At 41.7% G+C, this 27,663-nt stretch overlaps 1 protein-coding gene across 4 annotated transcripts in view; it reads left to right on the top strand.

The window, feature by feature from the left end:
* The window catches only part of LOC117248237 (spectrin beta chain, non-erythrocytic 1), a 175,853-nt gene that overhangs the window by 122,386 nt on the left and 25,804 nt on the right, over positions 1–27,663 (top strand). For all 4 annotated transcript variants that reach the window (XM_078161009.1, XM_033613132.2, XM_033613131.2 and 1 more), the window contains 24 exons: positions 2,990–3,081; positions 3,424–3,504; positions 5,492–5,607; positions 5,692–5,804; positions 5,891–6,078; positions 9,498–9,615; positions 9,821–9,979; positions 10,664–10,759; positions 10,892–11,098; positions 11,852–12,005; positions 12,120–12,271; positions 12,361–12,579; positions 12,829–12,909; positions 13,308–13,514; positions 13,675–13,886; positions 17,600–17,737; positions 18,170–18,290; positions 20,086–20,301; positions 20,454–20,873; positions 22,080–22,282; positions 22,743–22,833; positions 22,958–23,104; positions 23,657–23,920; positions 27,369–27,593. In XM_078161009.1, the coding sequence (XP_078017135.1) occupies positions 2,990–3,081; positions 3,424–3,504; positions 5,492–5,607; positions 5,692–5,804; positions 5,891–6,078; positions 9,498–9,615; positions 9,821–9,979; positions 10,664–10,759; positions 10,892–11,098; positions 11,852–12,005; positions 12,120–12,271; positions 12,361–12,579; positions 12,829–12,909; positions 13,308–13,514; positions 13,675–13,886; positions 17,600–17,737; positions 18,170–18,290; positions 20,086–20,301; positions 20,454–20,873; positions 22,080–22,282; positions 22,743–22,833; positions 22,958–23,104; positions 23,657–23,920; positions 27,369–27,593 (4,020 nt within the window). The remainder of the gene's footprint in view (positions 1–2,989; positions 3,082–3,423; positions 3,505–5,491; positions 5,608–5,691; positions 5,805–5,890; positions 6,079–9,497; positions 9,616–9,820; positions 9,980–10,663; positions 10,760–10,891; positions 11,099–11,851; positions 12,006–12,119; positions 12,272–12,360; positions 12,580–12,828; positions 12,910–13,307; positions 13,515–13,674; positions 13,887–17,599; positions 17,738–18,169; positions 18,291–20,085; positions 20,302–20,453; positions 20,874–22,079; positions 22,283–22,742; positions 22,834–22,957; positions 23,105–23,656; positions 23,921–27,368; positions 27,594–27,663) is intronic.

Genomic DNA, 27,663 nt, shown 5'->3' with positions numbered 1-27,663 from the left:
GACAAGAGATCAACATTTCAGCTTTCATTTCAAGGTATTTACATCTGGATCTGATACACAACATAGAAGATAGCACCTTTTGTTTGAACCCACCCATTTTTCATGTGAGCAAAAGTATTGGAACATGTGACTGACAGGTGTGTTTTGTTGCCCAGGTGTCTCCCAATTACATTGATTATTCAAACAATAAATAGCACTGAATGTCTGAGCTCAGTTTCAGATTGGGTACGATAGGTTTTGCCTGTGCAGACTGCATTTAGAGGTGGAACCAACATGAAAACTGAGAGCTGTCTATGGGTGAAAAAGAAGCAATTGTGAATCTGAGCGAAGATGGACAATCAATCAGAGCCATTGCACAAACATTGCCCATAGCCAGTACAACCATTTGGAATGTCCTGAAGAAGAAAGAAACTACTGGTATACTAAGCAACAGACGTCGAACAGGTAGACCAAGGAAAACATCAGCAGTTGATGACAGAAACATTGTGAGAGCTGTAAAGAAAGACCCTAAAACAACTGTTAGTGACATCAGCAACAACCTCCAGAGGGCAGGAGTGAAGGTATCACAATCTACTGTTCGCAGAAGACTTCATGAACAAAAGTACAGAGGCTACACCAGAAGATGCAAACCACTCATTAGCAAGAAGAATAGGAAGGCCAGGCTGGAATTTGCCAAAAGGTACAGAGATGAGCCTCAAAAATTCTGGGAAAAAGTTTTATGGACTGATGAGACAAAGATTAACTTTTTCCAAAGTGATGGAAAGGTGAAAGTTTGGAGAAAGAAAGGATCTGCTCATGATCCCAAACATACAAGCTCATCTGTGAAACACGGTGGAGGTAATGTCATGGCTTGGGCTTGCATGGCTTCTTCTGGGACGGGCTCTTTCATCTTCATTGATGATGTAACACATGATGGCAGCAGCAAAATGAACTCAGAAGTCTACAGAAACATTTTGCCTGCTAATTTAAAGAAAGATGCAACCAAACTGATTGGGAGATCCTTCATCATGCAGCAAGATAACGACCCAAAACACACTGCCAAAACAACAAAGGAGTTCATCAGGGGCAAGAAGTGGAAGGTTTTAGACTGGCCAAGTCAGTCTCCAGACTTAAACCCAATAGAGCATGCATTTTACCTGCTGAAGAGGAGACTGAAGGGAGTAACCCCCCAAAACAAACAACAACTGAAAGAGGCTGCGGTGAAAGCCTGGAAAAGCATCACAGAAGAAGAATGCAAAAGTTTGGTGATGTCAGTGGGTCACAGGCTTGATGCAGTTATTGAAAGCAAAGGATTTGCAACTAAATATTAAGTCTCTTTCACTTTAATCTATTTTAAGTTTATATGTTCCAGTAGTTTTGCTCACCTAAAAATTTTGTGTTCCATTACAAATAATGCTATCTTCTAAGTTGTGTGTCAGATCCAGATGTAAATACCTGGAAATAAAAGCTGAAATGTTGATCTCTTGTGTCATATTCATCTTTTAATGTCAAACCCAAATATTTTCAGTCTACAACAAAAATAAAGGAATTGGCCTCACTGTTCCAATACTTTTGGAGGGCACTGTATAGTATGGATAATTTTAGAAAGTAAGGACATTTGTGGACAGTAAGGACATCTTTAGAAAGTGACATTATTTTTTTATATAGTATGGTCAATTTCAGAAAGTAAGGACACTTGTGGACAGATAGGACATCTTTAGAAAGTGATGACATTTTTAATAGTATGGACAATTTTAGAAAGTCAGGATATTTGTGGACGGACATCTTTAGAAAGTGCATGTGTTTAGAGAGTAAGAACATCTTTAGAAAGTGCATGTGTTTAGAGAGTAAGAACATCTTTAGAAAGTGATGATATTTTTTATAGAATGGACAAATTTAGAAAGTAAGGACATTAGTGGACAGATAGGACATCTTTAGAAAGTGTGCACTTTCAGAGAGTGAGGACATCTTTAGAAAGTGATATTTTTTATATAGTATGGACAGTTTCAGAAAGTAAGGACATTTGTGGACAGTAAGGACATCTTTAGAAGGTGTGCACATGTTTAGAAAACAATTTTTGAAAAGTCTGGGTTTCTTAAAAAAGTGAGGACATCCTAAAAAGTAAGGGCATTTTTGGACAGTAAGAGCTAATAATTGCTTTTCGGGTTGTAGGAAGAACTAGGTGAAGTTTAATAATTAGGTATGGCATTATTAATGTCGTTCTATGTATGGATGTGCAGACGTGTGTGTTTGTTGATGTCAGGAATAAGAGTGACGGTGATGACATTTGTGCAGGCGGGAAACGCATCATGTCAGTGGCAGACCTCGCTTTGGATGGATTACACATGCACGAGTGGAAGACTTTGAAAACAGGAACATGTGCGTGATGTGTTAAATCATGTTGTGTGTCTTGTGGACTTTTTTTAAGTCATAGGCTGGTTTCCGTTTACTTTGATATGTGTTAAACGGTGCAATGCTGCGTTCAAAACTCTTGGAAAAATAGGTAAAAGCAACAACTTGGGAAATAAATTTTGTTTAATTTGTTTAGGGATGCCATGACTTCTGTACTCACTGTTGCTCTTGGTATGTTTTACACATGGAGTGTGTTGAAATCAACCCTTTAATATCAAACACAAACTGAACATTCAGAATTCATGTCTAGAGCTGAACCCACAGCAGGGAGTTGTGTATGATGAATACTTAATGTGTAATGCAAAATAAACTCGTGACCTATTTAAGTCGAGCTTTCTTTAGATTTATTTTCCTTTCCCTGCTGTGGTACAACTTATCTTATCTTCTTTATAACTGCATTGTTGTGTTATGATATGTGTCAAGAGAGGGATTTGATTTAGTATGTTTTTTTTATCTAAACTAAATTGATAACAAGTAATCTTGGAGAGACCTGGGGCCTCGTTTATAAAAACTCTGCAGAGAATCCACACTAAATGTTTGCGTACATACAAATGAAGAGATGTGCATCTTACTCTGTGTGTGTGTGTGTGTGTCTTAGATCCAGGACATCAGTGTGGAGACGGAGGACAACAAGGAGAAGAAGTCAGCTAAAGATGCTCTGCTGCTCTGGTGTCAGATGAAGACAGCAGGGTGAGAGTCATTAGTACTTCCCCGGAGTTCACACTACATTTCCCATCAGCCCTGTTGCCCCCTGTACCTCTCCCTGAAGTGGTTAGACAAACTGAAAGTGATTTTTGTTTCCCAGTCAGCTTTCCACCATTAACCAGAATCTTTAGATCTGTTTGCAGAGTTGAGGCTGATAAAGTCTGACAGTTCTCTCAGTGATGCTCCCGTTAGTTTACTTACACTGAAATCACTAACTGACTGTAATGTGGTGTGAAAAAGACAAATGGTGCACCGTTAAATACAGTTTTCAGTAGCGCTGGTCCGACACAAGAATCTGACGAGCTGTTATTTCCTCTTCCTGTCCAGATATCCCAACGTGAACATCCACAACTTCAGCACCAGCTGGAGAGACGGGATGGCCTTCAACGCTCTCATCCATAAACACAGGTAGGAGATCCAGCTGCAGCTCATCACACAGCACATTGATCCAAACACACAGGGACTGCTACTACGACAAGTACTATTTCTACTACAGCTACTCTTCTACACTATTGAACCGTTTTACAGAAAAACAATCAGTTATTTTTCGTTCATTTAGAACAGAAGGTTACTTCTAACGTCTTTTAATATTAAGCCAGTGAAGCTGGTCGGTAAAGTGCACTCTTATTTCATTGTTCTCATACAGGCAGAAGATTTTAAAAAGTAACTGTGCACTTAAAGGAAGACTTTACTGAATTTTAACCAGCTTTGAAACAGAATAGTGTGGGTAGTGTGTGTAAAAGAACTGTGTTTAACTTCCCTCCATCTTACCAGCACCTAGATCTCTCTGTAATTCAGTGGACTCTTACTGGCTCTGTTGTTTGAATTACATGTTGCACTTCTGCATTTTACACAAAAAACATAGAAGCAGATCAAGAGAGAGGCCTGCCCATCTCTCTCTCAAACTCAGATCAAACTGTCAGACTAGGCTGATCAAATATAAACCAAGATTCTGCGACTGCATTGCCTATTTTTCACCTAAAAATGCCTACAGAAACCTATTTTAGTGCCCTGTTTAGCTGTAATATGAGAGTTTGTGAACAGAATTTGGCGCCATACTGTTGTCTGTATCGTGAAAATGGTGAAACTAAGCAGTGTTGATGAAATATTAACCAAGATTGTGTCACTGCCTGTTTCTGTCTAATTGTCTAATTTTAGTTTACCGTTTAACTGTATATACGAGATAGTTTGTTACCAGATGGCCGCCATATTGCTTTATGATGAACAAGTCACATTACGTCAAACGTCGAAGGGATACCTCACCGATTTTCAACCAACTTTGTATCATGCAAACATGGGTAGTACATGTAAATGAAGTGGGGTAAAATTCCCTTCATCTAACCAGTGCCAAGAACAGATGAGTTAATGTTAGCAGGAGCGTTTATTGGTCTGGTGTGGCGCAGTGCATTCTGGTTGCGAAGGTTTTCTCGAGCAAAAGCAAATGCCACAGCCCCTTTCCTCTGTTTTCTCTGGTCATTTAGCACCCATACCCAAAGTATTTGCATCTTCCTACTGCATAGACAGCCTAATTTTAGGAAATGATCATCTTTCCTGCAGTGAAATACTTCTTTCTCTAATAAAAGCTGCATACTCAAACATTTCTCTGCTTTTTTTTGCCCGCCAGCAAAAAATGATGCCACAGAAAGCTGCTATAATCACGTGAAACATTCTACACAAAGTATCTTTAAAGAGAAATCTTCCCCATCATTACCGTATGATCCACCAACACAAGTAGCTCCAACATCACATCATTCCTCATGCTCACTGTTTGTTCTGCTGTACCACTGCAGTCTTTTCAGTAATGACTGCAGAGCCTCAGCTGACCAGTCAGCAGACTGGTTCCCTCAAACCACACTGAGACTGAAAACACTTCTTTATGCACATTCAACTCAATAAGCTCAACACAGCAGATTAGTATGAAGAATATTAGTTCCATATTTCTAAGTCATTGACATCTCCTCTTTTTTAAGGATTTTAATCTCAGATCGCCAAAGTTACTTCATTCAAATTAAACACATCTGGGGAATATGAGCCACACAGTAGCTGTCCTCTTTGTGAATGCATTGGTTGTAGCAGCTTGTGGGGGGAAGCTTATACATGGTCGATGTTTAGTGACCCAGTTCCAGTATTTTTAGACTAAACATATTTTATTTTGACTAATTTTAGGCCAACAAATAATAAATAATAAAAGTTTTCACCAGAAGTTTAATCACAGCAGTGTTGAAAAATGCAAAACATCATGTAGACCCTTAGGATAGAATATAAAAGTCACAGAAATACAAATAAATTTAAATAGAAAAAAACATTTTAGAGTCGTTCTCTTTGTGGGAATTTGTGCCCTGAATTCAGCCTCTCTCAGTTGCTGTTTTTATTTATCAATTGTTTTGTTTTTCAGACCGGACCTGATTGACTTTGATAAGCTGAAGAAATCAAACGCTCACTACAACCTGCAGAATGCCTTCAACCTGGCTGAGCAACACCTGGGCCTCACCAAGCTGCTGGACCCCGAAGGTAAGAAAGCACACACACACTACACACACAACACACATGCATACACACCTGCATCGTCATCTGATCTTTGTTTTCTGTGTGCAGACATCAGCGTGGACCACCCTGATGAGAAGTCCATCATCACCTACGTAGTCACCTACTACCACTACTTCTCCAAGATGAAGGCGCTAAAGGTGGAGGGGAAGAGAATCGGCAAGGTGACGACTCGCCTCCCTACGCCTCAGATATGTTCTCACCTCAGCTGATACTTTTAACACGTTTCCTCCTGTGCTGTGTCTTCAAGGTTCTGGACAACGCCATCGAGACGGAGAAGATGATTGAGAAATACGAGTCTCTGGCGTCAGACCTGCTGGAGTGGATCGAACAGACCATCATCATCCTCAACAACAGGAAGTTTGCCAACTCTCTGGTGGGAGTCCAGCAGCAGCTGCAGGCCTTCAACACCTACCGCACTGTGGAGAAACCACCAAAGTCAGTGAACACTGTCGACACACAATATGATAACTTATCCATGGTGTGTGGTGTTATAGGCTGATTTTAGATGTAATGTTGGTGCTAAACAGAAGTTAAAATCTCAGCTCTAAAGAAGGACATAAGTTTAGGTGTTATGAATATGATGAAGTCAACATCCAGAGACATCGTCGTTGTGTTTGGTAGCGGTATGACACCCACAGCCTGGTGTCGCAAAATTCCGACTGCAGCCGGCATTGGGCTTCATTCGTAAAATCTTGACTGCAACCGGCAATTACCGCGTTCATTTGTTTTGGAGAGCGAGAGGAAAATCATAAATGTTCTGGTGTAGCTCTGAATTTCTTATAAACTGTTCATGGTCACAGTCACAGATAATTTTGTGGCGTTTGTTGTGACGTTACTAGACAAAAGCGGTTCACATCAGCTAACGTTACATTTAGCTTGCTTATAACTTCCATGTCATCATATATTGAAGTGAAACAACATCTAACAAGTTGCGGTGTATTCTCTAAATAAAAACAAAAATGACATACCTGTCGATTAGGAAAAGGGCCAACTCAAGATCAGTTTTAAAACCTTTCAAATCTCTCAGCTCTCTCCACTTGGTGAATGCCCGACCGAGGTTTACACTCGTTTGGGCTCGAGCCCTGTCACTGTCCTGTTTAGCCTTCTTCTGTTCTTCTGTTCTTTTTCTTTTAGGTGGTGCTCCTTCTTTATCCGCCATGACATCGAAAGTACAACCAAGTCCTTATAGATACATCTGGTAAAACTGTTACGTGTTCAGGAATGCCCGTTGCGTACCGCTTACTCGAAGAACACTCTCCGTAAACACGGCTCTTCTTCTTCTCTCAATTTATTGGCGGATAGCAAACAACTTCCAGGTGCATACCACCACCTACTGTACAAGAGACTACTCCCTACTACATGTCATTTAGCCTGTTTCTTAAATCCTACTCATAAACACGGCTCCTTCTTCTTCTGTGGTTTAATGGCTGCGGGCTGCTGCGGGCTGCTGCGGGCGTCCAAACTTACTTCCGCCTCCGGGTGCCGTATTCTGGTTTGCTGACTTCCGCTGTGTCCGACCCGACCGAGGCTATGCTAAATAGCCATATAGAGAAAGGCTTTTTTGTCGCTGTTGGGTTCAAATAAATATGCGGATCTTGAAGGGGGGGTGATACGAACTAGGGACAGTTTTATAAATGGTAAAAAGTTCCACACAGCTGCTTTAACCAATGCATTGTTCAACTGGGATAAAAAGAATCTCTAGATTAACTAACTTGGTCACAGGTCACTGTAGCCCCTTTTCCACGTCACAGAAAAACAGCTAACAATGGGAAAGGTTACACTTGGCATGACTGGAAACACAACTCCCAGGTGAATGCGATAAGAGAGGGCTCTGTTCAAAGTTCACAAACACAGCCAGCAACACCTCCACTGATCAACAGGATATATCTTGTTTGGATACATACATCTCCCTCTTTACTTCGTTCCTTCTCTTCTCTCTCATTTTCTGTTATTATGTATTTCTCAGTTTTTTGTTCTTCTCTCTCCCACTCTCTCTCTAATAATCTGATAAACTTTCACTCTCCCACATTCTCTTTGTCTTTACCTCCTCTTTTTTCCCCATCACCTGCTCCAACTCTCTTTTAGTGATATCTAACTCTAAGCAAAGAAACAGTTTAAAACACACACCTCCCTCTCTCCCTTCACCTCCCACTGTAAACCAGATAGTTGTTAGTCACCACTCAGGAGTCTTCTCTGTGTTAGACCACAGTTTCTTTCCACACACACTGACCACACAAACAGAAAGCAGCTGAGTCTGAATCTGAGCCCAAATGCAGATGGTGTAGATCAGATTGGGAAATGATTTCATACCAACAGCTGCAGACAACACTAAAACACTTTACACATATAACTTATATTACATAACTTGTATTACAACAGCAGAAGGCCAGCTCTGAAATTAATATGAACTTTGAGCAGCTTCAAATGATTTTGTGGGGTTTTGTGTTGATTTTTCTCTGTGGTCATTTTATATGCCTCCGCACCTGGAATAGTTGTGGCCTGAGGCAATATGTTTTCAGGTTGTCCGTCCCTCCCTCCCATCCTTGTGAACACAATATCTCAAGAACACCCTCAGGGGATTTCTTCAAATTTGGCACAAATGTCCACTTGGACTCAGTGCCAAGCTAATTAGTTTTGGGGGGTCAAAGGTCAAGGTCAATATGATTTGTCTGTTTCATTCTCAAGAACGCTTCAGGGGAATTTCTTGAAATTTGGCACAAACATTCACTTGGACTCCATGATGAAGTGATTAGATTTTGGTGATCAAAGGTCAAGGTCACTGTAACCTTGCATCTGACCTTTTCCTGTGAACACAATATCTTAAGAGCACCTTAAGGGAACTTCTTTAAATATGGCACAAATGTTCACTTTGACTCAACAATGAACTGATTATTTTTTGGTGGTCAAATGTCAAGGTTATTTTGACCTTGTCTGTGTCATTTGCGTGACCGTGATATCTCAAGAGCACCTCAAGGGAATTTCTTTGAATTTGGCACAAATGTTCACTTGGACTAAAGAATAAACTGATCAGAATTTTGTGCTCAAAGATCAAGGTCACTTTGACCATGTCTGTCTTATTTTTGTGATCGCAATATCTCAAGAATGCCTTGAGGGAGTTTCTTCAAATTTGGCACAAATGTTCATTTGGACTCAACAATTAACTGATTGGATTTCATTGGTCAGAGTTCAAGGTTACTGTGACCTTGCATCTGTCTCATTCTCGTGAACATGATATCTTTAGAACACCTCAAGGGATTTTTTTTTTTTTTTTATTTGACACAAACGTCCACTTGGTCTGAAGAAAAAACTGATCAGACATTTGTGGTCAAAGGTCAAGGTATGTTACTGGCTATAACTCAAGAATTCCTATGCTAGTTATGCTAGTTATTACGTCAACTTCACACAAATGTCTAAAAGGATAAAATAATAAAGTGATGACATTTTTTATCCAAAAGGTCAGCTTCACTGTGACATCACAATGTTCTGCATAAAACACTTTTCTGGCCATTACTCAACATCATATCTCAGGAGCAGAAGAGGAGACATTTGGTCAGATACTGAATTGGTGACACTAATCTTGGGTGTCCATCTTCAGACTGTGATGATTGTATAGATCTTCTGTGCTGTCGGGTGGACGATGGGTGTGAAGCATCCATGCTTTCTCAGACATGGATGTAAACTGTAAGAGAAACATGACTGATGCGCAGAGGCATACCAACCTGGGGTGGTAATTCTAGTTTTGGCCTTGGTTTCTGTTGTTTTTGTATTAGAGTCTTTGTATTATTTTGTCAGCCTCAGAGATAATATAACAGTGAATATTATGCACGTGTTAATGATCTAATTGTGTGTTGCAGGTTCACAGAGAAAGGAAACCTGGAGGTTCTTCTGTTCACCATCCAGAGTAAGATGAGAGCCAACAACCAGAAAGTTTACACTCCCCGAGAGGGCAAACTCATCTCCGACATCAACAAGGTGACTGCACCTGCTGTGATGTCATCACGGACTAATTAGTCCTAATGAGTCTGTGATCTGCTGTTGAGAACCTAACTTTGAATTCACCTCAGAGACTTTGCTTCAGTATTTCATTTCAATTTCGCCACCTGATGGAGGATTCAGGTGCAATTTGATTGTGTGTAGCTGGTATGGTATATGTCATGTGTGGGGGTGTTTGTTTTAGGCATGGGAGCGTCTGGAGAAGGCAGAGCACGAGCGGGAGCTGGCTCTGAGGACGGAGCTGATTCGTCAAGAGAAGCTGGAGCAGCTGGCTCGACGCTTCGACCGCAAGGCCGCCATGAGGGAGACGTGGCTGAGTGAGAACCAGAGGCTGGTCTCCCAGGTAACACACTACGGTTTCACCATATTCACGTATTTTACAAAATAATTCCAACATATAATATCATAAAGGCACAAAAATGATGCACACAGATTATGAAGTCTTGTTCACCAAGATTATTTCTAATGTATTCATAAAAGTCTTAAGTAATAGTGTGAATATTAATGTGTCCATATGTATATCTGTCCTTCCTTTTTATTCTGTGTCCTCTTCATGTCTCCTTTCCCCTCTCCTCTCCTGGTTTCCTTTCCTCTTTCCTCTCCTTGTCTCATTTCCTCCCTCCTCTTCTTAACTCCTGTCGTCTGTCCTCTCCTTGTCTTCCTTACGCTCTCCTCTTCTTGTCTCCTTTCCCTTCTCCTCTCCTTGTCTCATTTCCTATCTCCTCTCTTTGTTTGCTTTCCTTTCCTTGTTTCCTTTCCTCTTTCCTCTCCTTGTCTCATTTCCTCTCTTCTCTTCTCATCGCTTTTGCTCTCATTGTCTTCTTACCTATTACTTTTCCTTGTGCCCTTTTTTATCTCCTTTCTTCTCCTTGTCTCACTGCTTCTCTCTGCTCAATGTTTCCTTTCCTTGTCTCCTTTCTCACTCATCTTTTTGTGTTATTTTCTTTCTCCTCTCCTTATTTTCTCTGTTCTCCTTGTCCTCTGTCCTCTCTGCCATCCTTGTTTCCTTTCCTCTCTCCTCCTCCAGGATAACTTTGGTTTTGACCTCCAGGCCGTAGAAGCAGCGACTAAGAAACATGAAGCCATAGAAACAGACATCGCAGCGTACGAGGAGCGAGTTCAGGTCAGTTCTATCACCTGGATCTTTTTTTATCATTGATTTCTGACATGTTTTATAGCGTAAGAACCCAAAACAAGGCCAGATCTGTCTTTTCGCTGTCCATTCATCCCTCCCCCTCTCATCTCACTGGTGCAGGCGGTGGTTTCCGTGGCAAAGGAGCTGGAGGCGGAGAGTTACCATGACATCAAACGCATCACGGCCAGGAAGGACAACGTGATCCGGCTGTGGGAGTACCTGCTGGAGCTGCTCAAGGCCCGCAGGCAGAGACTGGAGCTGAACCTGGGCCTGCAGAGAGTCTTCCAGGAGATGCTCTACATCATGGACTGGATGGACGAGATGAAGGTATGTGTGGCGAGGGGATTAAATCTGAATGTCCTTATTTTTATTCAGGAAAAGTTCTTGTTAAGTTGTCAGAATTAAGACAACCAAACAAGAACAAAAAGTTCGGTCTCTTGTTAGATGGAGGTTGAAACTTTTTGTACCATGTTAGAGAGCGAAGACAGATGTTGGTTGTGGTACTGAAACTGAAAAACGATTGAATATTAAGACATTTCAGATACATCCTGAACCTTGAACTGTTGGAAGTCGACACTAACATGTTTATTTTTTTCTCTGAAACAGAATTAGTTGTTCAGTTGAGGTGAATTAAATTTGTTTTTAATTTTAATTGACAAAATTATCCTTGATTCTCTGAACTTTTAAATTGTTTTTTTGGGTGAGTCAGCATCTGATTCATCCACGATTTACAGTCAGAGGCAGATCAAGATTAAATAGAGGCACATTGTTGTCGAAGAAAAAAGAATACAGGAATTTATTAGGTGAACATCCATGGAGGAGCTGATGAAGGATGGACTTAGTTATCCCAGAAACTGAAATGTTAACTGTTTTTTGGGAAACAGCGCCCTCTATCTGTGTCGTGCTGTAAAGCAGTGCTGCAGAGTTTCCTGAAAACCTGACCCAGTGAGCTCTAACATGCAACACAGAATCTGACACCTCAAAATTATTAGGATGCTAATTTGTTGGTTTAAAAATCCTATGTCTCCATGATCAGAGGATGATTTGACCTTTGACCCTGACCTCTCTATGTCCCTGCAGATGCTGCTGCTCTCTCAGGATTACGGGAAACACCTGCTGGGTGTGGAGGACCTGCTGCAGAAACACGCTCTGGTGGAGGCTGACATCGCGATTCAAGCCGACAGAGTCCGAAACGTTAACAGGAACGCTCAGAAGTTCGCTGACGACATGGAGGGTGAGACAGACGGATGGATGGATAGAAGACATTTTGGATTTTGCTCTCAGTTGTTGTTTGTTCAGACAGAAATAAATGAGCATGACAGTGATAATTCCTCCTCCTCCTCCTCAGGTTATAAGCCCTGTGATCCTCAGATCATCAGGGATCGGGTCGCTCACATGGACTTCTGCTACCAGGAGCTGAGTCAGCTGGCGGCTGAGCGGCGAGCTCGCCTCGAGGAGTCCCGCCGCCTCTGGAAGTTCTTCTGGGAAATGGCAGAAGAGGTTAATATCATAATTAATGGTTTACCAGGCAGCGATGTGTTGTGTTCTGTGGCGTTTAACCGAGGTCTGAATGTGTCTGCGGTCTGCAGGAGGGCTGGATCAGGGAGAAGGAGCAGATCCTGTCCTCTGAGGATTACGGCAAGGATCTGACGGGAGCGTTGCGTCTGCTGAGTCAGCACAAAGCCTTCGAAGACGAGATGAGCGGAAGAGCCGGCCACCTGCAGCAGACCATCAAACAGGGCGAGGAGCTGGTGGCCGACAACCACTTTGGAGCCGACAAGATTAAAGAACGCATCCAGGACATCCAGGTACGCTGCAGCCGAGCTTCTACTAGGAAGACACAGAAAGTCTCAGAATGTTTGGTTTTTTTGAGTCTTTAGGAGTATTTTTAGTTTGTTACGAAAATAAGACCTTTAATCACCTCATAAGGAATGTGTCTCTTAAGTCACCTTTTTACTTTTTTTTACCTTTTGTAATATTATGTAAGTGAGAGAGAGTCTAATGTTACAGTGGCATCTTTTCCTAACTCCTTCCTCCTTCCTCTCCTCTCTCTGTAGGAGCAGTGGGCGGCTCTGGAGCGTCTCTCTGCCGTCCGTAAAGCTCGTCTGCAGGAGGCCTGCAACCAGCACCAGTTCCAGGTTAAAACACAGACTCTTATTTTTGTAGTTTCTCATAGAAAATGATTGATTGATTTGATATTGAGCACAAACAAACAAACACTTTTCATTTGCTGTTTCAGTGTCTTCCACCTTGTCTGAGTCAGTTCTTCCATGTTATCTAGCAGTTAGACAGACAGCAAGATTTACTGCTGTTTTTCTAAAAGATGAACTGTGCTATCTTATCACACGGCAGTAAAACATTGTGACAAGGAAACAAAAAAACAACTTTCAGCTCAGGCAACAAAAACAAAAGCAGATAAGAACCTCATGTCTGACTGCAGGATAATCTCTGACATCTGGAAAAGAAATTGAAAACACTGAGTTTTTTATTGTGATAGTGCATTTATTTTATTAAACTTTTAATTTTCTCTGATCAGGCTGATGCCGACGACATCGACACGTGGATGCTGGACGTGCTGCGGATTGTCTCCAGTGTGGACGTCGGTCACGACGAGTTCTCCACTCAGGCTCTGGTGAAGAAACACAAGGACGTGGCCGAGGAGATCGGCAGCTACCGACCCGTCATTGAGGCTCTGCACGACCAGTCTCGCACGCTGCCGCCTGAGAAGGCCGACTCTGAGGAGGTGAAGCTTTTACAGACACAGAAAACACTGATCACTGCAGAGGCTCAAATATGAGCAGAAAAGAGCTTCATGTCAAATATTCAATGTATGTTTCTGGTTTGGTTTTAGTTTTTCTGCAGTCACTAATGGCGTTTGGCTGGTGTTGGTCGTTTGTTTGCAGGTTAAGAGCCGGCTGGCGGGCATCGAGGAGCGTTACAAGGAGGTGGTGGAGCTGACGCGGCTCAGGAAGCAGGCGCTGCAGGACGCTCTGGCTCTCTACAAGATGCTAAGTGAAGCCAGCGCTTGCGAGCTTTGGATCGATGAGAAGGAGCAGTGGCTCAACAGCATGGAGATCCCCGAGAAACTGGAGGACCTGGAGGTCGTCCAGCACCGGTGAGGAGCACATTAGGGAGTTTGTGTCTGTCCAGAAACATTTGTGAACCTGGAGTTTGGGTTTACTGCATGGTGCCTTTTTGGATCACTTTAAAAAATAGGCAGTAACAAAACAACAAAATAATATACTTTATTCATATTTTAAACATTCATTCATTCATTCATTGTTTTGAGGCTGGACAGAGTGGACAAGCATTTGGAAACCATCAAGGCTAGTTGTAGTAGGCTTAGGCTACATCCACACTGATAGATTTTTGTTTTAAAACGACACTTTAAAACAAAAAGATCTCCGTACACACAAGTGAAAGCCCTGAAAACACATACGCACATGACCATTCATGCACACTGGACATGCGTGTATTGGTGTAAACAGCTAGCTGATTGTCTACTCTGCCATTTGTTGCGTAGTTATAGAAAATACTGCCAAGATGGCAAAAATTAAGACCAGAAATTTCTTTGCTTGGACCGAAGACGAGGTGGAACTGTTTCTGGAAGTGAGTATAAGGCAATCAAGGCGGGGGAAAACAGTTTGGGAGCCATTACAAAGCAAATTTGGCGACTTATTTAAGAGGTACCAGGGAGCATTATCCATCACCAGAGCAAGGCATTGCAATTAGAGTGAAGTAACATTAACAGCAGTGTTTTTTAAAGGTCTCTTTAAAAAAGGGGTTCCCAAAAAATGGTAGTGTAGACAATAGGCATAAACATTGCAATATTAAGGTGGTTTAAAACTAAAAGGTAATGGTGTGGATGTAGCCTGAGACAACTGTCAATCAAGCAAATACACACTTAAGAGTAACTTAACACCCTTTGCAAATACTTTTGCTGACGCCCAGAGGTTTGATATACAGGTGGACTCCAGGACCCTATGACATCACTGTTGTGTGTTGTTAGAGCTGAAACAGGCTTAAATCTTACAACCAGGGAGGGCAGCAAAACACAGCTTTTTCACCAGAGGCCTGTACTGCGAAGCTTACCCAGGATATCTTTTCATTATCTGGCTTGACTAACTCTGGGTGTCACTGGGCTATATGTGACATTAGTATAGAGTGTATATATATTTTTTTTTTTTCTTTTTTTCGCTATTTAGTTAGATGATAACACCAGACTGTTTCTGCTACTGAAGTAAAAAGTGGAAAAGTAGCCGAGTTAATGACTGATGGGGTCTGTCTGACTGATTTATCCCGGTAAATTGAGAACCAGCTTCGCGGTACTGAAACTTCAAATCCTGCTTCGTAGTACAGGCCTCTGGTGTTTAGTCACTCTTTAAATATTCTTAAGATTTAATCTCTTCTTAAATAAAAAGTTGACTTGCTGGAAATCATTTACAGTGAACAGCTGATCCTGTCAAGTTACATGCGTTAGAAAAAGGGGCCATTGTCCCTTTGGTGATGCATTTATGGCAACACCAGCATTTGAGAATTTAAATATGTTTTATTTGATTCTGTTATAAAAGAACAAAATATTCAAAGAAAAGAAGAAAATCAAAAATGGCAAAACAGATTAAATCCAAAATGCATTAAAAAATGATGTGATCAGAAAATCATAAATCAAACAACAAATAAAAACATGCTGGTAGAAAGAATAATGAAAAGTCTGTTGTTTTCTTTGTTAAATTATACCATTCACTAATTGATTCCCAAATCTTAGATGACTGAGCGTTGTTTAGTGACGCATGTTTTGTCTATGAAATGTCAGATTGGGAAAATAATGTTCTCACAATTTCCCTTAATTTCCCTAAGATTGCTGTTTTTTCCAGCCAACAGCTCAAAACCTAAATAAGCAGCAAATTCTCACAACTCCAAAGCTCAGAGTAGGGAACATCTTTCAAGCATTAATTCATTTTTAAAACAAAGGCTGGTTATTCTTCTGATGATCAACTAACTGATTGATTTATTGTCTCAGCTTGTTTCAGTGAACTCAACTATCAAACAGTTTCAAACATAAGAGGAGCAAAATTATCTTAACATTGACGGTTACATTTGAAAATGATCATAAGCACTGTAATTTAAATGATTTATGGTTATCAGAATGTGACGTGTGAAACCAGCAGGGTTTAATGAGAATCCAGTTTCAGTCTCGTCGGTTTGAGCCGGTTGTTTGTTTGCACGCTGCAGCAGAGTGAGAGAGTCACAGTGGGACTGTGGGAACCAGAGCAGTAAACTGTTATTTACACCAGACTGCAGGTTCCACACTGTTTAAGAGCCTGTGTGTGTGTGTGTGTGTGTGTGTGTGTGTGTGTGTGTGTGTGCGCGTGCATTCTGCACTGTGGTTGCACGGTTCATTCACAGGAGCCTCTGACTCTGGTTTTCAGCCACTTGTCTCTCCATATTGTTTGACCACAAAGCATCACATGGATCCATTCCCAGACACTGGTTTACTGTGCGTGTGTGTGTGTGTGTGTGTGTGTGTGTGTGTGTGTGTTACTTAGCAGCAGCAGCATCCAGCTGAGAACACTTTTCTCTTTTCACACTTTTTCCCCTCTTAATAGCGTCATGAAACCTGTTGAATTTATCGAGCATCAACCGGCTGCATCGTTAAGGAAATTATTAGCAGATTATTCTAGTTTAATACTGAGGTATCTAAATTATGAATATGTCAGCCAGTAGATAACAGTAAACATCAGTAGAGAAAAATCAAAGATGTGTTCGAGGTCATTTAGAAACCAGAGAGTACCAACATCTTTACCTTTATACTATAAAATGCTCATATATAATTTTAAAACTTTAATCAAAAGATTATTTATGTTATGTACATTATGTATGTTGAATAATTATTATCAAATGAGACAATGTTATCAGCCTCAAATATCAAATATCTGTCAGGCTCTGGAGTTCATATTTACCTGAAACTAAATTATCTCTGAACAGTAACATGAAACCTGTTTATTCAAAGTTTTTAAACACATAAAAAGTTAGTTTTACTGTGTTTTAAGGACTTAAAGATGCTGAACATGTAATTAATTACAGCATCTCTGGTGTGAGCACAACAGTTATCCCCATCAGCTCCTTTCCCTATCCTCCTGTGACCCTGTGTCCTCCTATGAGTACATCACATTTTGGGTTTCCTGCACCTTATACTTAGACCCATTTTCCTTGTTCATGGACACTTTCATGCACCGTCTGGTGGTAGTAAGATCACAATGCAGTAATTCATGTTTAAAAAAAAAAAAAAAAAGATGGCACCCACCTCTGCCAAGTCAATCTCCATCCGATCCGGACAGTAAAGTGGACAAGGTAGAAAACCTGATCTCATGAAACTTGCTTATTTATGATTTATAATACCAATAGTTTGATATTGGATACAGATTTAACCAATTTTAGCAACAGTAACAAGCTAAGACATTGTTATCTACTAGTCCCAAATCCTTAGCAGAAATTAAAAATGTATACCAAACAAAAGCTGTGGTCTCAGGAGGATAGACTTCATGCTTTCTGTAGTAATTAAAAGGCATAAATGCTCCAAAAATATTATATATATTTATATATATTATATAATATATATATATATATATATATATATATATTATATATTTAGAAAAACAGTTTATTTCTTCTCAACATAAACAGTACATCGAGTAAAGGAAACTGTCGCAGGCTTTAGGTCTTTAAAAGAAGTGTTGCTGCCAGATCCTGTCGCTTTATTGAATATTAAAAAGTCAGAATTTAAATGTTGACGTCATGATGTGTAACTTCATTATTCTGTCTGTGCAGGTTTGAGAGTTTGGAGCCAGAGATGAACAACCAGGCATCTCGGGTTGCCGTGGTGAACCAGGTTGCCAGGCAACTGATCCACAGCGGACATCCCAGCGAGAAGGAGATCAAAGCCCAGCAGGACAAACTCAACACCAGGTAATCTAACTGGGACTAAACCAGCCCTTAACTGGGATTATCAGGTCACGTACTCGGTCAGTAACAGTGTCATTGAGATTGTACGGGTAAAGAAAGTGGAATTAAACTGGAAACCAAACAGACGCTTTAACTAGAGATAAATTCAGTTCAATTTTATGTATAAAGCCCAATATCACAAATCACAGTTTGCCTCAGTGGCTTTACAGCATGCAACATCCCTCTGTCCTTTAGACCCTCACAGCGGATAAGGAAAAACCTGTTATTTTAGCTGCCACTTTTATTGTTTATGTATTTAAAAAATATCCTGTATTAAAGAATAATTTAACATAATTTAGACAATTTATTTGATGTTTATTTAATTTACCCGTCGTCTTGATACAGCCATGGAGTTTGACACTTATGGCGTCTCTATCTGTCCATCCGTCCGTCCAGGTGGAGTCAGTTCAGAGACCTGGTGGACCAGAAGAAAGACAGCCTGAGCTCGGCTCTCGGCGTCCAGAACTATCACCTGGAGTGTAACGAGACCAAATCCTGGATCAAAGAGAAAACCAAGGTACCAACAGCACAACAACAGTCTGCTCCCACAGTTTGAAATCCACCACAGCAGCAGAGGTTTTCAAACTGAGTTCAAGTGGGGACACAGACACAAAGACACTGCACGAGGAAAAAGAGACAGGTGCTCTCACTACAGCGTGGTTTGGTCGCTGATTTGACTGCTCACTAACACAGTCAGCCATTGCAGCTGCAGCAGTGGCCGTGACACGCAGCTCATGGAGCCAATACGGTACTAACAGTACTTGAAAACACTCAGGGACTGAGAATGGATTGCTGCTGGCTGATAGCACCATGAATTCTTACCACTATCTGCCCTGTTTCAAGGTCCGATTCACAAACAGTATTGGGTCAATGACATCACAGCACAAAGACGGCCATTAAATGTTGCAGCTGAGTGCTGTTTGCTCTTTTTGTGTCTGATTGTGATCATTCATGTGGCAAAGTATAAATAATGCCTTTGGGCCAAAAACACAGCTGGTGATACGGCGACAGAGAGAAAAAGAAAACAGCTCCTGTCCTGACTGACGAGGTGCAGGTTCCTCTAAACTTCATGCAAGGACTTTAAATGTGACAGAGAGAAAACATATTTAGGATTTAATATCCCAGGCTGTCAGTGCGCCCCAACTCTGTGACAGCACTTATAATGTCACTGTAGCTGCGTGTGGCTATTAGCACTGATCTCTGTGGATTGGACTGTTTTTGCAGTGTGGCTCATTTGCATAGAGAGGAGCCAATTTCCCCCCAATTGTATGCATATTAGCTCATTTAAATTCCTGCAGATACCACAGGAGCACCGAGATGCTGTTTGCTTGGCAGTGCAGTTAGGGTGCATTTCACCCTTTGTGGGTGCTTTGAGAGTCACACAGTTTCTTTTTCTCTTATTTTTGCAGGTTTAGCAGCGAAAGCTGCAAAGTCCCTCAGTGAATTTGCCCGACAGTGACAGACTGTGTCATTGTACCCCTTCTTAAAGTCATATCTCAGTCAAATCTAACCACACATGACAGGAGCCACATATTTTTAGACTCAGTGTGACCTACACTCCTAGACGATATCATTGTCTGATGTCTACGGCTAATAAACGTCCATAAACCTGTTTAGAATTTGGAGAACTTGACTGAGAATCATCATGTTTTTAAGTTTTCTTCCGCAACAAATGAACCCAGTGTTAGCTGTCTGTACATCATGGGTGCACTTTAAACAGGAGCTCCTGGTAGCTAATTTGGCAATTAATGAAGTCAGTTTACAAAATGGTTAAAGAGAGCTGAACTGGAGGGAGAAGCTTTTGATTTACTGGTCCGCCTACCTCCTGACCCTCACCTATGGTCATGAGCTCTGGGTAGTGACCGAGAGAATGAGGTTGCTCGGAGTAGAGCTGCCGCTCCTTCGTGTCAAAAGGGGTCAGTTGAGGTGGTTTGCGCATCTGATCAGGATGCCTTCTGGGCGCCTCCTGCTGGAGGTGTTGCGAGCACATCCCACTGGTAGGAGGCCTTGGGGCAGATCCCAGATAAGTGGATGAACATGGAAATGGAATGGAAAAGTTTCCAAAATATAGCCAAATTCAGGTAAAAAAAACCAAACAAACAGGATCTATACTTCCTTAACTCAGAGCATTATAATCCCCTGAACAGTAGTAAGACAAATAATAATAATAGGACTCCTTTATTACAGACTATTTGGTCTTTTGTGAGTATATTTTTTAAGGCTAAGAATGTCTCATCTGCAGGGTTCTTGACTTGTGACTTATTCAAACTCTCGTCTAACTCACCCGTCCCTTTCTACTCGTCCTCCTTCAGGTGATCGAGTCGACCCAGGAGCTGGGGAACGACCTGGCCGGAGTCATGGCTCTGCAGAGGAAGCTGACAGGAATGGAGCGCGACCTGGCCGCCATCGGAGACAAGTTGGGAGACCTGGGGAAAGAGGCTGAGCGCTTGGCCACCGAACACCCGGACCAGTCTGAGGCCATCAAGGGTCGTCTGGCTGAGATTACGACCGTCTGGGACGAGATGAAGGTAAGAGAATATCTGTCGCATGAAACGATCAGGAGCTCCTAATATCTGACCTTAAAACTGTTTGAAACCATCAACAGTAAATTAAGAAAAATCTTCTAACCAAGGTCTTAACACCTACGATCGCCAGTGACCCCTCTGTTGTCTGTTTCCAGGATACCATGAAGAACCGAGAGGAGTCCCTGGGCGAGGCCAGCAAGCTGCAGCAGTTCCTGCGCGACCTGGACGACTTCCAGTCGTGGCTGTCACGGACGCAGACGGCCATTGCCTCCGAGGACATGCCCAACACGCTGGCCGAGGCCGAGAAGCTGCTGGCCCAGCACGAAAACATCAAGAACGAGATCCGCAACTACGAAGAGGACTACCAGAAGATGCGGGACATGGGCGAGATGGTGACACAGGGTCAGACGGACGCGCAGTACATGTTCCTACGTCAGCGGCTGCAGGCGCTCGACACCGGCTGGAACGAGCTGCACAAGATGTGGGAGAACCGGCAGAACCTGCTGTCCCAGTCCCACGCTTACCAGCTGTTCCTCAGGGACACCAAGCAGGCCGAGGCCTTCCTCAACAACCAGGTAAACCTGTGATGTCATCACACCTTTGCTCTGAGCTCCATACTGTGAAAAACACGCCTGTAGTGTTTGAGTTTTTCTTCCAAAGCACATTTACAATCCTGCAGTTTGGTTTCCTGCTTTGTCTGTAATATTTGTCAGTTATCAAGAGCCAGAAAATCCCAGTTTGGGTAAAATGGGATGAAACCTGTCAAGCTGAAGTGAGGCAAGCAGCAGCTTCCACACTGAGGCAGGATGGACTTAAAAAACTGTCAATGATCCCACACTCTTTTTAATGAAAAGGATGTGCATGTAAACATCACTGACACACTGGCTGCTGAGATTTTAAAATATCTTGCCTCCTCTCAGACTGTGTTCTGCTGTAGGCGCAGTACATTTCACTGTAGTGTGAGTTTGGATTTCAAGTGTTTTGACCACAAAGTGAACTTTGTTCTTATTGTCATACTGACACACACACACACACACACACACACACACTGTGATGAGCAGATAAATCTCTGACTGGGCGTCCGTCCAGTCCAGCATTGTGTGGTCGACCAGATCTCACACATACTGCTCATGCGACAGGCTGTCCAGCATGTTGGGATAGGCTGCGACCCCACCTGACCCTGCACAGGATAAGCAGCTAAAAAAAAATGGATAGAAGTAGAACTGGAACAATTAGTTGATTAATTGATGTACTGTAGAGGATTTCCTGTTTTTCTTTCTTACGTAATTGTTGACTGAATGTCTTCATGGTTTGAACTGTTGGTCAGAATGAAACCCCCCCACAATATTTAACATCACAGTGGATATTTTTCAGATGAGTTTCTGTAGTTTTCTTCTCATATTTTCATCCACTTGGACTGGAGCTGTCTTTTTGCTATGAGAAGGTCAGAGGCTGCCACCAAGTGGTAGAAATCCTTCCTTACAGCAACATGTTTAATTATTTTCTGCATTTTTTTATATTATATTATCAGATATAAAACAAGAGTCTGTTAGTGATTAACAGGACACATATACAACATAAAGAACCTCAATTTAAATGCACACATACGCTCAAATTACACCAAATGTATTTCATTTTTACCCCTCGCTCTCTCTCAGTCTCCAAGTTGCAATATTCTTTTATTTAGTTCACATATTTTCACCCTGACCATCTATTCTGCCATAGTGGCTGAACATCAGCTCTAAGCATTAACATGTCCTCTGTGTCTGTCTGTGTGTCAGGAGTACGTCCTGGCTCACACTGAGATGCCCACCACTCTGGAGGGAGCCGAGGCTGCCATCAAGAAGCAGGAGGACTTCATGACCACCATGGACGCCAACGAGGAGAAGATCAGCGGCGTGGTGGACACCGGACGCCGCCTGGTTACCGATGGCAACATTAACGCCGAGCGCATCCAGGAGAAGGTGGACTCCATCGATCAGAGGTGACCAAGATTCTGATAGTTTGTCAGTTCATGTGTGAGAAAACAGTAAATGACCATTTTATTTAAAATCATAAGTCTTTCAACACTAGAATCCTCAAAGATTTGCCTGATTTTCTTTGTTTCACATGGCAGGTGTTGGGTTTTATGGGTTTTATGACGTCTTGTCAGACAAATTAAACAATTTAAGAAGTGAGTTTGTGTTCTGATAACTTATTGTAGGCATTTACTGGAATGAAATAAGGTGCCAGCTGCTTTAAAGGCCACAAAACCTGGTTTGACACTGTTACAGTTGAGTCCCTGGAATTCAAAGTCAGAAACACCCTCTTGTCCCTCATTAATTACCTTCTGCTCACTGACCTAGAAGTATCTTTTATTATTTCTGCAAGTACAAAAACAGGTGTGGGGACAGTTAAAAACAAGACTTACATATATCATAAATGTAATGATTTTTGTTCCACAGACATAAGAAGAACCGAGCGGCTGCCAGCGACCTGCTGATGAGGCTGAAGGACAACAGAGACCTGCAGAAGTTCCTGCAGGACTGCCAGGAGGTGAACACACATACTTAAAATAAGCTCAGAGTGCCTGGTGTTACTCAGTGGAAAGTCATCGAATCAGGAAGTGTAGCTGTTTGTTGTTCTCAGTTGAGGTCATTTGCTGTCTGTGTGTCTTCAGCTGTCTCTGTGGATCAACGAGAAGATGCTGACGGCTCAGGACATGTCGTACGACGAGGCCAGGAACCTCCACAGCAAGTGGCTCAAACACCAGGCCTTCATGGCCGAGCTGCAGTCCAACAAGGAGTGGCTGGATAAGATCGACAAGGTGGGACGACAGGAGAGGAGGAAAATATAGATTCCTTTTCACAGCACATTAATCAGGGTCACTTTAAGGATTTCACAGAGTTCTGTTTCCACTGTAACAAATCAAAGATGTCATTTAACATGAGCTATTGATTTTAAATAAGTTAATTACAAAGTGACACAGGTGACCATCTTCCTACAAAAGCAGCCCAACAGAGCTGTCTGCAGGAGCGTCTTTTATTGTCAATAAATATCTAAAATCTCGTCCCGAGCTGCCTCAGAGTTTATGGTTGCACTAATATATCTAAAGTAAAATCTTCATCCATGATTAAATACAGAGTTTTCTCCAATACAACTTGTCGTGTTTGATATCTTTGAAAGTTTCAGGGCTTCCCTCGAATTTGAAATAAAGTATAGTGTGTTTGATCGAAGCTTGATCAACCTCACAGCATGAGTCTGTAACGATGGAGCTGCCAAACAGTCTTTGAGGTTGAAGAAGTTCATGTGATCAACAAACCTGATCTGAAAAAAGTGCAGATTGAGCTGAGTATTAAAAACCAACTCTGTCTTTCAGGACGGGAAGGCGCTGATGGCTGAGAAGCCGGAGACAGAGGCCATGGTCAAGGAGAAGCTGGCGTCTCTGAAGACGATGTGGGAGGACCTCGAGTCGACCACGCAGACGAAAGCCAAGTGTCTGTTTGACGCCAACAAGGCGGAGCTGTTCACTCAGAGCTGCGCTGACCTCGACAAGTGGCTAGCCAGCCTGGACGGACAGCTGCAGTCCGATGACTATGGCAAAGATCTCACCTCTGTCAACATCCTGCTCAAGAAACAGCAGGTGAGGAGGTCGAACTGGCCTGAGTGTTAAACTTCTGTGGTACTTAACAGGAATTATCAACATTAGGAGGGCAATAGTGAGGATGTTTGTGCTCCATTTTTTTGTCTATTTAGTCAGTATAACTAACTGTACTGATTGTAAGTGTTCATGTGTCCCTGGAAACAAACTTTAAACTTCCTGTAACGTGTCTCAGTTTGACAGCAGTTTCTCTTCCACTAAGATTCAGAGTGATGCTGATAAACAGGAACTGAACATTTTTTATACCATTAAAATATGTGTCAAAAACACAAGACACAGGAGACGGTGAAAGTGTTGGCACGAGCTGATTTTCTCAAGTCTATAGTTCCTGTTTTTGGTCGTTCTTCTTTTACTTTCAAAATGCAGGTAAAAAAGTCTCTTAATGTTTAAGACCAAATACCTACAGAACTAATGCTTTTGCTTTCTTTTTATCACCAACTTTTAGATGTTAACAACAATATACCTGCTAAACATTAGCATGTTAGCATCGTCTTTGTGAGCGTGTTAGCTAGGGATGCACGATAATATCGGTACATCATCTGTATCGGCTTTAAAATGAGCTATCAGAATTAGCTGACATGCTTTTTCTCATTTTGCATAATGAATGAATATCACATACATTGAAAAGCATTTTATGTCATGTCTCCATCTGCTGGTGGGCCGCCATGGTCAGAGTATGCATGTATAATATGATGTTAATTCCACAACAGAAGAGACTTGATGATCACTAAAATTAGGTCTGGAAAAAAGGGGATATATCGATATTGGTACCAGGTATTGGCCAAATAAGTTGTTATATATCAGCATGTCAGATATTGGCAAAAAATCCAATATCATGCATCCCTAGTGTTAGCATGTTGATGTTGGCCTTTAGCAGAAAGCACCACTGTGTCAAAGTACTTAGCAATTTTTTTTTTAGATAAATAAAGATATGAATTATAAATACTACAACATAATACAAAACCACAGCGCTGAGCAACTGTCGCTGCTACTTTCAGACCGACGCAGTTGTCATTCTCACAGCCAGGCCACATTTTGTAAACAGCAAATGTACTTGCTCCCATCCGTGTGCTCATGGGCGTACAGGTCTTAAAACGAGGTGTGGTCAGGCGTGCCACGTGTTGCAGTGGGTGACTTTGACCAACACAAATCTGATCTAGAGTCAGAACGCCGCAGTTTTTTTCTGCTATTCAAAGGGCACATTATTCATATAGTGAGACGCGCCTACAGCAGGGTCACATGCGTACACTCTGCTTGTTACACACACAGAGATGCATGGATGGGTTGCAGGTGGGTGAAATGATGCATCATCAATGAGGAAATCTTAATTCCATTCTCTAAAATGTGAACGTAGCAGAGATCAGAGCGGAGCTGCTCTCCGACTCCCGTTAAGAGAGACACTGGGCACATTTACACTCACGGAGCAGCGTAACTTCATTGACTGTTTCAGAAGCTGACAGTTTAGTTCTGTTTCCTCTGTCAGCTGACAAAAATAAATGTTGCATAGTATTTGCTGCAGTGACGTCACTGCTCTTACTGCGTTACTCTCAGCAGGAAACCACTCGATTCTCCAATTTCAGAATCCTTCATGTAAATAGCAGTGTGCCAGCTGCAGGTGCACCTGTTTTTTAAAGGGAATGGGATGTGACACTCTGATTAGTTGAATTCATGTTACACCCAAAACACACCAGTCTATGAATAAAGAGACTGATTAAACTCCTGTGCTCCTTGCGCATCACTCTGAGCGTGGAGTTAGACACACCCGAAATGCATTTGTGCCATTCACTTTAAACCATGCGCTATAGTTAGAATAAAGCCCACTGTCCTTTGCACACTTCCTCCTTCACTTTAAGCCCCAAACAATCCTCAGAAATCACATAACTCGTCTGAGGTATTAGCAAAGACCCAGAGGTATTATTTAATTCCACCCAGGCACGTAACTCTAAATAGACTTTTTTTTTTATCATAGTAACGGACAGTGTTTGATTGAATATGAATGCGTTGCTGCTGTCTGACCTATTTTTGCAAAACAGTTTCACAGTGCAGAGAAATGTGATCCAAGCTCTTGAATTCCTGAAAGGAACCTCTTCAGTAATTTCTCCGTTTTTACAGTCATGAAAGGAGAGTCGCTTTTCTCACCACGCTTTACATAATCCGTCCAATGGTGCTCACACACTCACTCTCACACTCCACTCACACAGCAGTTATGTAATCTTTCATTTGATGTGTTACGAGCCTGCACTCAGTCTGAGAAATGCTCGGTGTGTGTGTGTGTTTGTGTGTGTGTGTCCACCAGTAACAGAGAGTGTGAAGCCGTCTGTAGGATGATGTTGGTATTTTCAGACTATTAGAGCAGCTTCAATTCTCTTATCAGCCGTCTTTTCTTTAGATCTGCGCTGTAATTTCTGTGTGTGTGTGTGTGTGTGTGTGTGCAGTGATGTGTTAGAGGGAGATTATTAGCAGAGTGTTTGATCTGTTGTACAGTGAGAGCGAGGAGAGAAAAGATCCCTCTCCTCTTCCTCGTCTTCCTCTCTGCTCTCATTTGAACCCAGACTCCACCTTTTTTTGTGTTTTTACTCTCCCGTGAAGCCGACTGTTATTACACCGTCTGGCTGCTGAAAGATGAGCATCACTTTGATTTGATTTTAGAGCTTTTCGGTTTTGATACCAGTAAAGTATTTCCGGAAGGCTAACACAGATCTCAAGAAGAAGAGAAGAGAAGATGAGATGAGGCCTCTGAAGCATCTTTAATCTTTGTAACAGCTGTTTTTCTCCTTTTTTTTTTTAACTTTCTATTATTTTATTTATTTTTGTTTGACTCTTCTGTAACAATTAATTTTTTTTCATTTTGTATATTTAATTTTTAATTTTATTTAACTTTTGCTTTCATTGATTTCAGTTGTTGTTGGGGTTTTTTTGTTGTTGTTTTTTTACTATTGCAATTTTTCTTTAAAATAATTGTCACCAAAATGTTTTTGTAGGTATTTATTTTTTTCTTTATTTTATTTTATTATTATTTTTTATTTATTGTATTTTATTTTTTTATTTTAAAGTTTTTTGTTTTTGCTTTCAGCTGCATCACTTGGTATTCTCCAGCAGATTTATCTTGCTCAGTTGCAAGATATTGGCCACTGAGGAAGACCATGAGCTGTGGTTGAGAGCTCTGGAAATAGCTTAGTAAATGGACTTTGAGAAAAGATGTAAAAATGGCTTTGTCTTAAATTCCATTTTACATTGTAGTTCACTGATATTTTGCATTATTGTTTTTAAATATTTTTGTTTTTGATTTACAGTATTTTGTGTGAACTTACACAATTTAATTTACACTTCTTAACATTTTTTCAGACTTAATTTCTGTGTGTTTTTACCTCACATGTATCAGTACCTGTTTGACTTCTCCTTGTCTGACCTGTGACCCATTCTCCCGCAGATCCTGGAGAGCCAGGTGGAGGTGCGTCAGAAGGAGGTGGGAGAGCTGCAGAGCCAGTCGCAGGCCCTCAGTCAGGAGGGGAAAGGCTCGGAGGAGGTGGACGGCCAAAGGATCGGCGTGGAGAACAAGTTCCACGCCCTCCAGGCACCACTGAAGAAGAGACGAGAAAACCTCATGGCCTCCCGCGAGATCCACCAGTTCAACAGGGACGTGGAGGACGAGATTGTAAGTGGAGCGTCTTTGACCTTTAACCCTGCCGGTACAGGAAGTAAATGTATTATACTGTTGAACTCAG

The sequence above is a fragment of the Epinephelus lanceolatus genome, chromosome 17 (genome assembly GCF_041903045.1).
Source record: "Epinephelus lanceolatus isolate andai-2023 chromosome 17, ASM4190304v1, whole genome shotgun sequence".
Taxonomy (NCBI): Eukaryota; Metazoa; Chordata; class Actinopteri; order Perciformes; family Serranidae; genus Epinephelus; species Epinephelus lanceolatus.
The sequence above is the reverse complement of the archived record's forward strand: the minus strand, read 5'-3'. Positions and strand labels throughout refer to the sequence as shown.